The sequence below is a fragment of the Tribolium castaneum genome, chromosome 5 (genome assembly GCF_031307605.1).
Source record: "Tribolium castaneum strain GA2 chromosome 5, icTriCast1.1, whole genome shotgun sequence".
NCBI classification, from domain to species: Eukaryota; Metazoa; Arthropoda; class Insecta; order Coleoptera; family Tenebrionidae; genus Tribolium; species Tribolium castaneum.
The window spans coordinates 909,145-926,019 of NC_087398.1; the positions used below are offsets into that span (position 1 = coordinate 909,145).

Sequence of the window (16,875 nt, forward strand, 5' to 3'; positions counted from 1 at the left end):
TTACTTCTCTTGTTGTTTGAACGGGGATTAAATGACAAAGTAAAAAATTATACTTTATTTCACAAGACGGCACAAGACAGATCACAAACAAAAACGGCACAAAACCGACTATTTTTTCTTCTCAAACGAATTTTTGTCCACAGTCGACTGAAATTTAATCACATAAAAATTACAGCTGACTTCTGTGGTGAATGTTACCTCTGTGGGGGGTTCCACAGCACTCGAACCTTCACTAACACTTACTGTTTGTCCCTAAAAAAATAAACTTAAGATAGGGCTCTGAGTAGTTATAAAAATCGTACGACTGGTGGCTTTTCGCCGAATTCTTGCTCAAACTCGCTCAACGTTTTCCTTATGCTCTCTTGTAACATATCCACTGGAAAAATTAAAATAGTGCGAGCAAAATAACAAAGTAATTAACCCACTCACTTTTTTCTTTGGTTTGTTGTTGCAAAATCAGTTGTTTGTTCAATCTCTCAATTGTGAGACTTGAGTCCTTTGCTGGACTTGTGCCCAATGTTTGGTTGAAATCGAACGTTTCAACTTCTTCCTACAGCAAATTTTTAAAAATGAACACCAACAATTTAAAATCTCACTGAAAGTGCCTCATCCCCACTATCACTTTTTTCACTGTGTGCCTTTTTTCTACGCTGATCGAGACTACTCTGAATCTTATCCACCAAGTGGGACAATTGTTCAATATCACCACCAGTTCCAGTACTTGCAACTTGTGGCGCTAAATAATTCCCGTAGGACACAAAAGGTGGTTGTATAAAAACAGGCATGGCATAGACTGGGGGCTGCATAAAAAGCGATTGTTTGGGCTTGTTTTTTTCGGACGCTGTAGTTTGCCGTTTCCGGGTCACTTTCTTTTCTTTTTGAAGAAATGTTCCAAGCTCTTCTTTTAAATACTTTATCTCAGATTCCAGTTGCACTGTTACTTGTTTCAACCCATCGTTATTTATCTGACACTTTTGAACTTGTTCCTCCAGTTCCACCACTCGCTTTTCCTGGTAATCGGCCTCCAAAAACGCAATTTTACGCTTCAAATTCTCGTTATTATCGTGGTATTTTTGCAAGGTTTGTTCCAATTTTCTGATTTGTCGAGCTTGTTGTTCACTCCCAGGCGTTTTCTTTTCTTTTTCTAAATTAAAAGTGAGAGAAAAAAAATTAAATATCAGATTTATACCGATACGAGCACTCAGTTCCTTCTTCAAATTGGTTTTCTCCTCCTCGAGATGCACAATTCGTATTTTAAGATTTTCGTTATTGTCGTGGTATTTTTGCAAGGTTTCTTCCAGTTTCCGGGAGCGCTTATCATCAGTATCCCCTTTACCAACCTCCAACTGTAGCTTGGTCAAATCTTCAATTTTCTTTTCCAAATCAGAAATGACCAAATTCAATTTTTCCTTTTCTTCGAGAACAGCTTCATAATCACCGCTCATACGTTGAATTTTTTGTTGCAACTCGCATTTCTCACTTAAAAGATTGTCTCGTTCTTGTGTCAAAGTATTTAACTCATCTTTGAGCTTCTTATTATCGTTCTCACTCAGTTCCAACTTGGCTTGAAGGGTACTTATGTCATCTGTTGCTCTCGAAACATCGTCAGATGTTCCTCCTGTTTTGCGTTTTTGTTCGTCTCGAAGTTGTCTCAACCTTTCATCTTTTGGAACTCCATACTCTTGTCTCATAAATTGACGCTCAATCTTCAACTCGTCGTTTTCTTGCTTAAACTCCCTGTTATTTTCTCGACATTTCCTCAAACTTTCTTCCAACTCGTGAATCATGCGTCTTTGTTGTTCGCATTCGTTACTCAATCGTTCCAGTTCTGCGACCAATTCTTCGGTAGTAAGATCATTAACATTGACATGAATATTATGAAACGAGACTTTTCGGTCTTTTGAACTTTTCACATCTCTCTGACACTCCTCCAAATTCATCTTACACTCACGCAGTTGTTTGTCCAAATCTTTTGCTAATTTTTGTTGCAAATCGTTGATTTTACGAAGCCTTTCCAGTTCGTCCTTCAATAGTAGATTCTGTTTTTGACACTCTTGGAATTTCGTGCTTGCGTCGCTATTTGTCGCCACACTTTCACGACCTTTATTAGAAAAAAATTAAAACAGGCAAAAAAATTATAAACATACGTAAAGTCTCCAATTCGGCTTTCAATGCTTCGTTTCTGTTCTGACAAGCCCCTAGTTCATCCTCCAATTGTTTAACTCTCATATCTTGGAAGTCAAGCATGATTGATTTTTGCCCACCTATCAAACAAAACGAAATAAATCAAATTAAAATTTCAGGGACGAAATACGTAATCTAAGATCAGTTTTCGAAGAAGAATCTCTAAATCGGTGTTCACGTATTTGCGTTTCCAGGTCTTGTATTCGTTTAGATTGGACGTGTTTATCAAGCGCAATTTTTTCATTGCCTGGAAAATACAATAAACACAAGGCACAATTTGGCCAAATACCAACGTAAATGGTCGTTCACTTGCTGACATTCTCTCAGTCGTGCCTCCAGGTCTTTAAGCTTCTTCTGGTCGACACTTTTAGGTGCTTTAATGAAAATATCAATCTCAAGTTTTATCACAAATTAGATTGTTACCGAATTCAGGTTTTGGCAAATTTTTCAAAATCTGTTCCACGTCTCTGACCAATTTAGCCTCATTTGCTGGAATCCCTTTGCCTGAAAAAATATTATTTCATGCCACATCATAATTGTCGACATACGTATTATTTCATTTTCGACTTTCAAATTCCTGTTTTCTGTTTCAAGATGTGCCACTTTGGTTTTAGCTTCGCGCAATTGTTCCTCAATCTGTTTTAAATTGGTCCCACTTCGACTTTTGCCTGAAAAAATTGTCAAGGCTTGTTAATTTTTTCCAAAAACGTACCCATAAGTTTCTCAAGATCTTTCTTCATGTCTAACAACTGTGGCCGGAATTGTTCTTGCCACTCTTGCATTTTCTCCTCAACTTCCTCCACATTGTCAAGATTTTCTCTTTTCAAAGTGCGTTCCACTGGTGTGTGTCTCATTGTTTCGTATTCGTTAATCAACGCTTCCATTTCTTTCAAACGTTTTTCTTGGATGTGTGATTGCAAAGATATCTGTTCCTTGCCCATATTTTCGAGCTGAACCTTCAATTTTTTGATTTCAAGCTCCAAATGGTCGTTCTTGAGCTTCAAGCTGTGGTTTTGTTTTTCTACATCTTTGCTCGGGATTTCGCTTTCAAGTTTTTGCCGAACTTTTGCTACAATTCTTGTCATTAATTTGTAATTTTACCGTTCAAACACGTACAGATACGATCTAGTTCATCCTTCATGTATTGATGGTCGAGTTCCAAGTCAACATTTTTCATCTGTAATTTTTCGTTGGCTTCGTTCAGCCTTTGTATCTCTTCTTCCAGTTCGTTGATTTTCCTTTCGTTTATTCCATTATCGTATGAAATTTTTTCTCGGTCTAAAAACTATTTTTGCTAAAACTTCATTTATTAATTGTCTGACCTGTAAGTTCGCTCCGCAAAAATTCATTTTCAATTTCCAGTTCTACGGCTCGAATTTGTAAATTATCAGCCGAACGTTTCTCTGTCTCATATTCAAACGACGAAACGTCTTTCGCTGAAAAAAAATTAAAAAAAAAAACACCCCATTGAAAAAGTGTACCTTTAACAGCTTCAAGTTCCTTCTTCATTAGAGCATTTTCCATCTCCAAGTGGGCAATTCTCGCCTTGAACTCTGCCTGTTCATTGAATTTTTTCAACTCTTCGTCCACATCAACCATTTGCGATTCAATCTGAGCCACTTTTGCCCCTAAAAAGTCGTGAAAACTGTGCACTTTTCAATGGAACTAAACGTACGTTCTTCTTCCGGAATGAGATTCTTCAAATAATTATTTTCTTCCTCGAGTTGTGCGTTCCTAATAATCAATTCTTTATTTATATTTTGAATCTTCATACAATTTTCATTTTCGATATTTTCTAAAAACAACAGTTAGATAAAGGAAAACCTGAGAATTACCAACGTGAATCAATCTCTAGCTGTTTCTTCAAATCATCATGATCCACCTGTGCCTTGAGCATCCTCATGGTCAAAGTTTGCTTCTTGTCTTGGCATTTGCGCAACAACTTGTTCGTTTCTCTCAACCTCTGTTCTTGTTCGCGACTTTTGAGCGAAATTTTCTCTTTGGCTATTAACGTATCGATGTATTCCTTCTTCAAATTCTTATTCTCAATCTCCAATTTCATTAATCTTTTTTTCAAGTTTTGATATTTGTCCTGACTTCTTGCCGACTGTCTTTCCAAGTCTCTCAAACGTTGCATTTCCTTCTCGTATGATTTATTCTCCTGACCGACAAGTCTATCGAGATCGTTTTTCATTCGTCCGTGTTCCAGTTCGAGTTGAATTGTCCGTGTTTTGAGAGCCTCATTTTTTCTCTGAAGCTCTCGCAAATGTTCGACCAGATCTCGTACTTTTTTATCATCCGCAGCGCTGTCAATCGATCCTTCATCTACATACAAAAATTATTAAAAAAATCTAAAACCAAAACCATTACATTTGTCCATCATTGTGAGCAGATTTTCGTTTTCGCCCTCCAGGTGTGCAATTTTCCGTTCGTAATTTTCGTTTTTTCGTTGTGATTTTTCAAGATCATTCTTCAATTCTCTTATTAGCGTTTCGTGGGCTTCACAACCTTGTGGCAAATTTCCTCTCACTGACAAAATTTAAAAAAAATCACAAGAAACTACCAATAAAACATACTCATCAGTTTTTCAATCTCCTTTTTAAGTTTCCCCACTTCTAGATCGTAATCTCTTTGCCACTGGTGCAGTGTGTCCTCTAATTCTTTGACACGTGCGTCTTTATCAGTCAGACTGTCTTTACTTATTACTTCCGAAATTCTCTTATGCCTAAAATCTGAATCGATACTTCTCCGAGCGTCTCTTTGACTCTTTCCTGAAAATCAAAAGTTTGGGAAAAAGCGCAGTTATTACACGACAATTACTGAGCTGTTCAAGCTCCCTGTTTAAATCAGCATTTTTCCGTTGATATTCTCTCAACTGCTCCTCCAATTGTTGCGTTGGTGCCAACTTTTTAGCATTTTCTTTCTCTTCTTCCAAATTGTGTATAATTTGGCGTAGGTCGCTTAACTGTTTTTCCAACTCATTGATTTGTTTCTCTTGCAAATCATTAGTCAGTGCCACTCGTTTTTTATTAACAACATTGTCCACCAAATCAGCTTCGAAGTGTTTAATACCCTCCAAAAGTTTTTGAACGACGTCGGTATTTCCCGGCGCTCCTTCCAATTTATCTGTAATTAGCAAACTTAGACAAACAAACGATTATCAATTTTTCCACCTATGATATCATTGACTTGTTTCTGAACGTGAGAGACGTTATTATTAATCTGATTTTGCCAATCCTTTAAATTATCATCGACTTGTTGCAACTGATTCACAAACAAATGACTAGCTGTGGACATCCTTTTGTCCCCTAAGACAGAAAAATTAGCAACAAATTTTTGCTTCCAGCTCTCACAAACTTTTAAGAGTCGTAATTTCCGACTTGAGATTTGCATTTTCCTTCTTGACTTCTTTCTCGTTCTTCTGACACGTGTGCAACAAGTCTTCCAACTCATTGACTCGTTTCTGTTCCTTCTCGAGATGATGTTTGAGATTCTCAACTAAAGTATCAACCTGTGGCGAACTTTTCGGTATCTCAACCTTAAACTGGGCATTCTGAAGCTGTCTCTCCAAATCCCGAACCATTGTTTTTAACTTTTCATTCTCCTCTTTCTTACTTTCAAGCTCCTTCAGAGCGTCATGACCGACCGAAGAGGAGTCTTGAATTTTGCGCAACAAATCGGCAATCTCTCTCTTTTGCTTTTCGATTTCTCGAGTGAGAGTTTCACGTTCTTGTGAAAACGACTCCTGGCTTCTGCTTCTTGGCATATCCAACTGTTTTTGCAGAGTTACAGCTTCCGAAATGGCAGATGTTATCTTTGAATCAATATCGTTTATGTCTCGAGCGTCCTTTATTAGTTTTTCGCCCAAACCGCTAGTCTCAGTTTTGACAAACTCGAGTCTACTTTGCAACCGATTTATTTCTCTAGTAGCGTCCTCGTATTTTTGCTTCAAACTGACCTCTTCTTCTATGTTAAGTTTGAAGGGACCGGTCTTCAAATTCCATAAAATTTTCTTGTTTTGGCCACGTTCTTTCACGTAGAATTCCTTTCGGGGAGTTGCTGTTTTAGGATCAATTGAGAAATATTGCACTTCACCGTCACCATCAATGTATGTTAAGTGCAAAGGTCCTAGAAACACTCTCTTCTCGATTCCATTTTCCACAGTATAACACTCGTATTTGTAATAGTCTTGTTGGGGCGGCTGTATTGACTTTTTCTTCTCTTCGGCAATACCGTACAAGTATCGATATTCAACACCGCCATCCTCTTTGTCTTTCTTTTCGACGAAAACAACGTTTGGTAAAGTCGGATCGCGGCGTTTCTTCTGTTCTATGCTTTCCCTGATTTGTTCTTTAATCATTTTATTTTCCTTTTCCTGTTTTTCGATTTTCATTTGCAATCCCGTCACGGTATCAATTCGTAGTTTCTTCTGCCTTTGGAGTTCTTCATTTAAACGGGCTGTTTCCTCAGTCATTTGATTCAGTTCGTTGTGGAGACGTTCCAACTCTTCGGGGTCAACATAACCAGGCAAAACCTTTTCCAAATACTTACGATACTTGTCCCTTTCGCACTTTAAAACTTCAACCTCGACTTCAAGTTCTTTCACTCGTGTTTTCAAGCGACCTGCCGTTGTCGTATTCATCAGATCCTCCAATTCGCAGTGCAAACAACAAATCTCGTTTTTAAGAACACTTATCACGTTTCTAAGTTCGCTTAGTTCCGAATCCCCGGTAGCTGCCACATCAGCCAAAATATTTTCCGTATCTTCCCTCAGTTTCTGTTCGTTATCCAGGCGTTGTCTCAAAGACACCAAGTGGTTCCTCAAGTCCTCAAAAGTCTTGTCTTTTTCGTACAACACCTGCTTGAGATAATCGTACATTTCCACCATTTTTTGGCTACGTCTGGACAAATCTTCGTTCGCTGATTTGAGTTGTGCCACTTGGAGGTTGGCAGATTCGTGCAGTTGGGCTGAGAGTGTCCTCAAGGCGACGTTTTTGTCCATCACACCTTTCATTTGGTCGAGATTTTCCTTGAGTTTTTTGATGGTGGCGTTAGCAAGGATGAGCTCGTTTTCCAGCTCGGATATTTTCATTTGGTTGTCTCTTTGTGTTTCCAGCCGTTCGATGTCACACTCTTCCAGTCTTTGGGTGATTGTCTTCATTGCTTGCCTGGCTTGTGTCAACATTTCTTTCAAGTGTTTGTCCGTCTTGACAATTGTATCAAGCGAAGATTCAAGTTTGGCTTTTGCTGCTTTTTCCTTTTCTAAATTGTCCGCAAGTGTTTTATTGGTTTCTTCCTTCAGGGCTACGATATTGTCGTAATCCTCAATTTGTGTTTCAAGCGCTTCTATTCTATCCTTCAAGGACGCTTTCTCGTTTTGGCATTTTTCAAATTTCTCGTTGTATTCCTCCAAAGTGGTTTCCATGTTTAAGATGGTGATTTTCATTTCGTTTTCTCGTTGCGCCATCACTTCTATATCTTCCAGAAGTTGGGTGATTCGGTTATCTTGATTCACCATGTAGCAGTTGCAATGGTTAATCTCTCGTTCCAACTCTTCTACTTTTCGTGCTTTGAAACGGAGATCTTCACATGTGGCTCTAAACTGCTCACATTGTGCTTTACAAGCCTCGTATTCGTACTTCATATTTCCAAGACCTTGGTTCTGGTGGACCAAATCCTCGTAAATTTTTGCCGTCCGAAGGAAAGCTTCCTCAAGCTTCTCACGAGAAATCCGCTCAAATTCGAGCTGTTCCTGCAGAGATTTGATACTTTCGTCTTTCGAGTTCAGCCTCGCTTTGTAGCGATTGATTCTCGCTTCCAGCTCCTTAATCCGTTTAGAGTCACAGCTACAGTTCTCCCCATTGAGATTAGACACAGTTGATGTTTTGGATTTGCGTTCCACTTGCAGTTTTTCCGAATTTTGGGTCAAGCGGTCAATGTACGAAGCAAGTTTCTTCATTTGGTCCACCTGATTGCTGATGTAGTTTTCACAGTCTTGCACTTCTCTGCTTAGAACGGTTCGTTCTTCTTGCAGGTCGTGGATTTGGCGTTCTTTTTCTTCAAGTTTGGTTGTTAAATCCGCCGTTGCTTCGTCCATTATCTTGTTCTTCAGTGCGCACACGCAATTTTTGGTGATCTTCACTATGGAGTCCTTCAGGATCTGTTTGTCTTTCATGGCGAGGTCGAGTTTTTCACGGAGGATTTCAACGGTTTGTTCTTTTTGGGCTAAAGTGGTTTCGAGGTCGCTGACACGACTTTTCAAATTTTGGTTGTCATTCGATTGAACGGATGTCAAGGTTTCGGGCTTTGCCAACTCGGCTGAATGGAGCAGTATTTGGGCAAGGGAAGGTTCTGACGAGCTTCTAGGACCTATAGCAAAGTTTTTTTTCATTTTCAATACCTAATAAATAGTTTTTAACCCTTTAAGGAGTACAACACGCATGTACGACGGCTTAGGGTTTGTTCGTCAAAAAATTCCCTTGTGGGTAGGTTTGGGATTTGAAAGGACTCATTAAAAGGTTAAAATAACACCATTTTTTTAAAACGCCAGTTTATTCCACAAACACATCACAATAATTTGCCACATGACCAATACAAGGACAATAACATTATTCTACTCATCTATATCAAAGGAATCGGAGCTCTTATCACCAACACCACACGAACAAGGACCTTTTCTCAGGACGCAGTTATGCTTGTATTTATTATCGTCGGCTTTCTGCAATTGAATTCGTTACAAATTTTAGTCAGTTTTCCTCAAATTTCCACTCACCACCACAGACAATTCGGTATGGAAATGAGGTATTCCGCTCCTCACGGCGGTTTTAGGACACAAACACATTGTCCCTGACCCCTTTTCCAAAATATTCTTCAAAGTGATGCTGCAACGCAAAGTCAATTAGAGTTTGGCAAAATTTCAACTCACTTCAATTGTTCCAATCTCCTCTTATCTTGAACGTTCTCCTTCTTGACCAAATCCATTTCCACCTTCATGTTAGCGATAGTCTTCGATTGATTCGTGTGTCTGTTCACCAGATCGCTATTTCTCTGCCTTTCCAGCTCCAACTCTCTTTTGAACTTATTAACAGTGCTTTGAAGCGAATCAACTGTGGAAAAAACTACAATCAGGAGAACAAAATAAACCATACAACCCACTTTTCTCCTTGGTGTGTTGTTGCTTCAACAATAAGCGATTTTCCAACTCTACGATTTTTTTAATTGAGTTGACTTTCTCCTCTTTGTGGCCGCAAGTAATTATGGGTTGATGCATCTGCGGTGGTGGCATTTGCATACAAGGCGGCATTGTTGGCATTTGCTGAAAGAAATTGGTTATTGACAACTACGAGTTACAAAAAAGGCAAGTGTGGCAATTTTTCGCAAAGAGAAAAACACAGACCTGAGGAACCATTTGGTATTGGGGAGGGTACGGAACATATGGTTGGGGTGGTGGGCATGGACATGGAGGTTGTTGTGGTGCTGACACTGCACCAATGGGTATAACCATTGGTAGTTTACCACAAATGCAAACATCGTCGAACGTCTTAATCGATAATTTCTTCTTCTTTTCCTGGAATTTTTGCGTGAAAGGAGAATGGGAAATAAGGGAATAGAACCTCTGGTTGTTCTTTGATGGAAGGCTCTTTGACGGAAGGCTCTTTGACGGAGGGCTCTTTGACGGAGGGCTCTTTGACGGAAGGTTCTTTAATGACTGGAGGTGGTTCTTCTGCTTCGGCTTGAACTGCTTCAATTGGTGGCGGTTCTTCTTTCTTCGGTTTCGGTGGTGGTTTCTTCTTTTCAATACTCAGACTTCGCTTCACTCGATTCATCTCCTTTAGTTCTTCTTTAAACTTACCAGCCTCTTTCTCACGTTCATCGTTTAGTTTCTTCAATTCTTCCTGGTGCTGTTTTTGCAATTTATCAATCGCTGCTTCATTCTGATTTTGCAAGTTTTTGATATCTCGATCGTATTGTTCTTTCAGTGAGGCGATCATATCGTCACATTCTTTTTTACGTTTCGCTAGTTCTGCTTCCAGTGCTTTGACTCTATCACCATCTTCACCCACAGGAATTTGAGCAATCTCTTGTTCTAAAACAATCAAATAAATCAAGTTTCATTTACTTGAGTTATTTACCTATCGCTTTCTTTTTAAGAATGTCACCTTGAGCTTTCAACTCGGCTATACGTTTTTTCAAGTCTTCATTACCGTCCTGACACTTCTTCAAAGAATTTTCCAATTCATTAACCTTCTTTCGGAGACCATCATTATCATCTTGAGCTTTCTTCAATTTGTCTTCCAAATCTCGGGCTCGGGCTTCTTCCTTCTCAAGACTCTGCTTGAGATCATTTACGACTTTATCAATTTCGGGGGAAGCTTTAGGAACGTCCATTTGAGCTTTCTGGAGCTCCTTTAGCTGCCTTTCTAAATCTTCAATCGTCGATCGCAATTTCTGATTCTCCTTGTTCCTATTTTCCAATTCTTTGAGAGTCGTGGTGTCTTCAGACTTGGCCGGTTGTTTAATCTTATCCAACAAGTCGGCAATTTCTTTCTTTTGAGCGGCAATTTGTTTCAAAAGATCGTCACGTTCTTTGGCAAACTCCTTATCTTTACTATCATCCTGCACCACCCCAGCTCGATTAGCCAGCTCTTGTTTCAGCTTATTTAACTCATCCTTGAGACTTTTATTCTCATCCTTGAGGCTTTGGTTCTCGGATTTGAGATTTTTAACGTCATCTTTAAGTCTCTTATTTTCATTATCACTATCCCCTTTTGACGTGTCTTGTTTTGCAGCCGCCAACTCCTGTTTCAACTTGTTAAGCTCATCTTTTAAACTTTTATTTTCCTTATCTAAGGCATCTTTTGACGCCAAGTCCTGTTTCAACTTATTAAGCTCATCCTTCAAACTTTTATTCTCTTTATCGAGGGCGTCTTTCGACGCCAACTCTTGCTTCAACTTATTCAAATCTTCCTTCAAACTTTTATTTTCTTGCTCGAGACCAGTTTTTGCAGCCAACTCTTGCTTCAAACGATTCGTCTCGTCTTTCAAGCTTTTATTTTCAATCTCAAGTGCAGACTTAACAGCCAATTCATCTTTAAGTTTCCCGATTTCTGACTCACTTTTTATTTTTTTATCTTTCGACATTTCTAGCCCTGATTTAAGAAACTCATTCTCTTTCTTAACCCTATCCATCTCCAATTGGAAATCATCGTTCTGTTTCTTAAACTTGTCCAATTCATTTCTCAGACTATCCCCATCTCTTCTACACTTCTCCAAATCAGCTTTCAACGCCTCGTTTTCTTTCCGACACTTATCCAACTCTTCTCTAATAAGCTGCGCTTCCTTCTTGTACCTATCAGCATCAGTACTCACATCTCCATGCGCCTCTTCCAACTTTTTATACCTCAGATTATCATTTTCAATCTGTTCCATTTTCGCTTTGAGCCGATTTACCGTTTCATCGCACTCTCGTCTCTGATTCTCTAAATCGAAATGGAGCCGATCAATCTCAGCATTTAAAACATTCATTTGTGCTTTTAATTTATTCAACTCGGCTTGATCAACTTCACCACTTGCCGACAAAGTTTCCAAAGCTTTTTCCGCCTCTTCTCTCCGCTTCCTTTCAAGTTCCAACTGTTTGGTTAAATCCTGTACAAGCTTCTCCTTCTCGGCCAAACTGGCTCGAAGCTCCTCACATTGATCACCCAATTCGTGACTCGTGTCTTCAAGCCTATTAACTTGCGACTTGGCAGCGTTTTGAAGCTCGCCTGCAATTTTACGCAACGCTTCATTCTCTTGAGCTGCTCCTTTCAGCTGCTCCAAACTATCCTTGAGTCTCTTATTCTCAGCAGAGAGGTTCATCAATTCTTCTTCCAGCTCGGCTATTCTTTCAGCACCGCACGGTTGCTCACCCGAATTATCGGCAAGTTTTAGTTGTTCTAAAGTGTCCCTAAGACATTTATTAAGGGCATGGGAACGCATTAATTCCTCTTCTAGTTCGGCAATTCTGTCAGCACCACAAGACTGTTCAGTCATTCCTTCTTCAAGTTCTTTGATTTTGCGTAAATAATTCTCCCTTTCCAACTCCAAGCGGCCCATACCGACAATATCGTGCTTTTCCAATTTTTGGGTGATACACTTGATAGCACATTTGGCTTGTTTGAGCATTTGCTTCAAGTGTTCGTCGCTTCGGATCGCTTTTCTTAGAGCTTCCTCCAGTTTCATTTTCATGTTTTTCTCGTTTTCTAGATTTTGTTTCAAGGATTTATTTGTCTCTTCCAGATTTTTGCAAACTTTATCTTTTGCTTTTAGTTCGTCTTCTAATTCATCGATTCTGTTTCGGAGGCAATTCGTCTCACAGGAAAGACTCTCAATGGAAGTTCGCAACTGATCTTGGACGTCTGCCAATTGCTGTTCCGACTTGGCAATAAGACAGTCCTTCTTTTCTAAATGCGCTCGCATTGTTAGAACTTTAACTTTCATTTCATCCTGGGGCAAACAAGACAATTAAAGCCAACACGAGTTGGATTACTTACCTGATTTAGCATTAGAATGTAAAGAAAAATTGCCACACTTTGAATGAAATAAAAGTTTTACCTGTCTCTTGTCCAAATCTTGGGTTAGACAGTCAATGTGGCAGGCCAGGCGCTTGATTTCGTCCTCTTGATTATTCATACAACACTCGCAATTTTCAATTTCTTTCATCAAAAGTCTTCTCTCGTTTTCGAGCTCTTCGACTCGTTGACACTTGGCCCGAAGTTCGTTGCATTCAGCTTCCATCTTCTTCAGTTCTTCATATTTTGCTTTATACATGGCACAATCGGCCTTAAGTGCGTCAAAACCTTGCGTCTTCTTCAACAAATCTTCGTAGTCTTTCTGAATGCGCGACAAGTCTTCCAGACGCATCTTCATACAGTTCTTCTCGACCTTACATATTTCAATCTCTTTCAATTTACATTTACAATTATCGTTTTCCTTCTCCAATTCGGCAATTCTAGCCAAAAGTTTATCTTTTTCAAGTGAATCACCCGCCGGTTGTATGGTGGTTGACGCTCTATCCCTTAAGGATCGGACGTCATCTTCAAGACCCTCCAAGCGGTCCAAACGCCTCCTCAAATCACTCACATCTTCCCTCAACGAATCCAAAGCCGGTTCCTTCTCCCTAAACTGGTCCACTTCCTCAGGCAAACCACTATAACCACCCAATTGTTGCTCCAACTCTTTTACTCTAGCTTTCAAACGATCGCGTTCTTGGGTAACATCATCAAGTTTCTTCAACTTGTCTTTGAGGGTGTTATCGGCACCACCTGCTGATGTTAGTCCATCTTTTAAAATATCACGCTCTCGCTTCAAGTCGGCATTGTCCTGTTGAATTGCAGCCAATTGGGAGCAGTATTTTTTCAAAACGTCAACTTCACGTTTGATGATGTTTGATTCAGGCGACGACATTGATTTCATTGTTGCGATTTCACGCTCCAAGGCTTCGATCTCGTTCTTACACGAGTCGGAAATTTGGTCATAACCTCTCGCTGATGGTTTTCCACCAGGAGCTGACGAATCCGTTGCTGCTCTCGATCTTCCTCCATCTTCGTAGGCTCTTCCACCAGCTGGTGCGTGTTCAACAGCTGGTGATTGTCCCTTCTTTGGCAAATATTATACAAGTGTGGGACAAAACCAGTTTTTACCTTAGATCTTCCGTCATCGTAGGCACCAGTAGCTGCTTTGGCACCACCAGATGATTCCTTCATAATTATTACAAAAATTAATTGTTCGTAAAAAAATTTCGATTACCTTAGCTGCGTACGAGGGAGAAGTTTTCCTTTCGTCGGGTGATTTTCCAAGAGCAAACGACTGTTTCTTTATAAAAATTAACTGTTAACTGTTGGTGTCAAATCAATACTTTACCTTTGAGTGTGCAGGTGAGGGTCGTTTCGGAGTTAAGTTGCCCTCACCTCCATCTACTATATCTTTAATGTTTTCCAATTTCTCGATCGCTTCGTGAGCAATGCTATTTTGGTCGTTGTAGTAATTTTCAGCATCCTGATCGAGTAAAATTTAGAAAAATAAATTGGTAATTTTGTTCAAGTACCGCGAGTGCACTCTTCAAAGCAAGCAATTGATCATCTGGTGATTTTCCTGCAAGCAAAGCTGCAGCTGCTTTCTCATCTTCTTTGGAAACCGGTCGAAATCTTGGAGACGACCGATCCTCATAATCGCTACTATCGGTAACAAAACCTGGAGTTGAAGTACCGCCAGTTGTGGTAGAATCTTCACCCTATTTTATTATTACTTTCTGATTCTGATTAAAATTACCAAACCTGACCTGATATTGCCCGCTTGGGCCACCCTTTTTGCTGCCGACCTATTTTTAAAAATCAATTTTTTGACACAATTTACTGAAATAAATACTTGTTGTCCTCGAGGCGGTGAAGCGCTTCGTTTTGACCTATCAGTCCCACTTGTAGTCCCTGTTTCGTATTCATCAAGATCTGAAAGTTCAGTCTTTTGACTTCCAGGTTTCGTTCCTTTGCCATCGGTTCCTGCTGTTTCCGCAGCTCCTTTTTCCCGTCCTGTATCAAAAATTTCCCCACGTCCTCTCGCATCTGAAAGACCTGGAGTTCCTCCACGTCCTTCAGAATCGGGAACTCCTCCACGACCACCTGTTTCAGAATCGGGAATTCCTCCACGTCCACCTGCTCCTGAAACTCCTCCACGTGTTTCAGAATCGGGAACTCCACGACCACTGGGAGCTCCTCCACGTGTTTCAGAATCGGGAACTCCTCCACGTCCACCGGGAGCTCCTCCACGTGTTTCAGAATCGGGAACTCCTCCACGTCCACCTGCCCCTGAAACTCCTTCACGTGTTTCAGGACCGGGAACTCCTCCACGTCCTTCAGTATCGGAAATTCCTGCAGGACTTTGGCCCATCCTGGCTGAGAACTCCTCCCCAGGCTGTGCTCCTCCGACTCCGGAAGTTCCCTCTCCTCCTGTGCTCTTCACAGGTTCTATGACTTGTATTGGTTTTTCCTCGTAGTGAAGGCCGTGGTCTTTGATGAATTTCTTAAGCTCCTCGATTTCCCTTTGTAGTCTTTTAATATCGTTATTCTTATTGGCTAAGAGGATGTCAATGATTGCTTCAATCGGTATGTATTTTCCTAAAGATAAGCCCTGGTGGGAAAATTAATTTTGCTGGATTTGGGGAGTTTGTTTTTGACTCACTTTCCCATCTCCTTGTCTAACTAAATCTAAAATGTGTTGTCTTCGATCTTCCGTGCTATCACACCAAGCTCTGGCGTCGGTCGCCGATGTGTAGGTTTTCATCCGGCCATCGGAACGTTTCCGGTGGATTTCTATGTCGCCGGCTTCTTTGAAAACCCGGATCTTCTTGTTTACGTAGGACATTTTTGAGTTTTAGGTTTTACTGATAAATTTAGACGGATTTTTCTTCAGTTGATGTCATTCAGTTAACGTCCATTTTCTTCGTTTCGTGTGACAACAAAACAAAACTTGTCAAACACATAGCTTGGAAACGGGGCCAAAGGCAACTGAATTTTCCAAAATTCAAGCGGTCCACATTCTTATTTTTTTGGATGAGGAAGATGGGTTTTTTAAACTTTGTTTTATTAATTATGTGGACAACTGCATTGCTTTGGCAATTTTCTGATTATTTTTGGCGCATTTTCTCGGAGAATGCCGAGTATAGTCTTTACTTTATATGCCTAATAAATTACGATTTTTTTATCTAATTTGCTCTATAATGTTTTTTGACTTAATTTGGCGGCATTTGAACTGATTTTTGCAAAATTGAGGCTAAATAAGTGATTTAATTAAAAAAAAAAAATTATTGTTTTATTCGTGCTTCTATTGAATAAAATCTGTATATTCTTACAAAGTGAAATTATAAGCGATTTTTTCCTTTTTTTTTTGCTTTCCTGATCCTAATAAGTGGTAGTTTTTCTTCTTTTTGCTCTTTGGTTCTATAATACCTTTTTACTTACCTGTGTCGCTACAAATACTCATAACATTTTTTATCCACCAGCGGAATATTTATTTATAAATGAAGGTGCTCAAGTGGACAATTGTTGGTCTTATCTTTATCTTTTCTGTTTATTTAAATATTGATTTTTTCTGTAAATGTGAACAATATTTCCCATTAAAAAAACTACATTTTTTACAAAAACTTTTATCTATTCTTTCATTGGCTTTATCCCCTCCTGAATGAAGAAAAGCTGTCTTTCCTTGAGACCAAAGAACCATTTTTGTGTGGATTTGTTTTGGGTAAATAAAACTCGGGTGAAATTGAAATAATTTTATTCATGTACAAGCAGATGCCATACAGATTTGTAGAAATTCGCCATATTAAATTGTAGGTTAAAATAAAATACAAAATCATTTATAATTGATACGCAAATTTAACGCAGTTTGGACATTTTTATTTTATTTTTTTTAAATACATAAAATTGGTGATAATTTAAATAATTGGAAGTATGAGTTCTACACATTTTTCTGAAGTTAACTTTCTTAGTGACAAATTAACTTCATTATTTTGTACAGAAAAAAATGGTAGGAGGTTATTTCCTTTTTTTTTTAATTTCCTGATCCCAATAGGTGGTAGTTTTTCTTCTTTTTTTTCTATTCAAATGTTTTTACTTACCTCTGTCACTACAAGAGCTTAACACATTTTTTATCCATGAT

General features: G+C 39.3%; 1 protein-coding gene across 1 annotated transcript; it reads right to left on the reverse strand.

Annotated features, from left to right (window-relative positions):
- Positions 1–40: 40 nt before the first annotated feature.
- On the reverse strand, positions 41–15,694 carry LOC657573 (centromere protein F). The gene is made up of 38 exons (XM_064356593.1): positions 15,400–15,694; positions 14,590–15,348; positions 14,504–14,542; positions 14,270–14,455; positions 14,086–14,220; positions 13,972–14,037; positions 13,866–13,922; positions 12,778–13,821; positions 10,317–12,669; positions 9,798–10,270; positions 9,581–9,751; positions 9,340–9,499; positions 9,110–9,290; positions 8,957–9,065; positions 8,802–8,902; positions 8,623–8,662; positions 5,542–8,584; positions 5,358–5,492; positions 5,005–5,310; positions 4,761–4,955; positions 4,555–4,713; positions 4,024–4,509; positions 3,860–3,979; positions 3,666–3,812; positions 3,507–3,620; positions 3,301–3,462; positions 2,897–3,253; positions 2,733–2,852; positions 2,608–2,688; positions 2,478–2,558; positions 2,315–2,431; positions 2,148–2,264; positions 1,190–2,101; positions 597–1,144; positions 430–550; positions 303–376; positions 199–252; positions 41–147 (listed from the first exon to the last, which is right to left on the reverse strand). Exons 1-38 carry the CDS (start codon positions 15,580–15,582, stop codon positions 109–111), a joined length of 13,545 nt encoding a protein of 4,514 aa, XP_064212663.1. The 5' UTR covers positions 15,583–15,694; the 3' UTR covers positions 41–108.
- Positions 15,695–16,875: the final 1,181 nt, after the last annotated feature.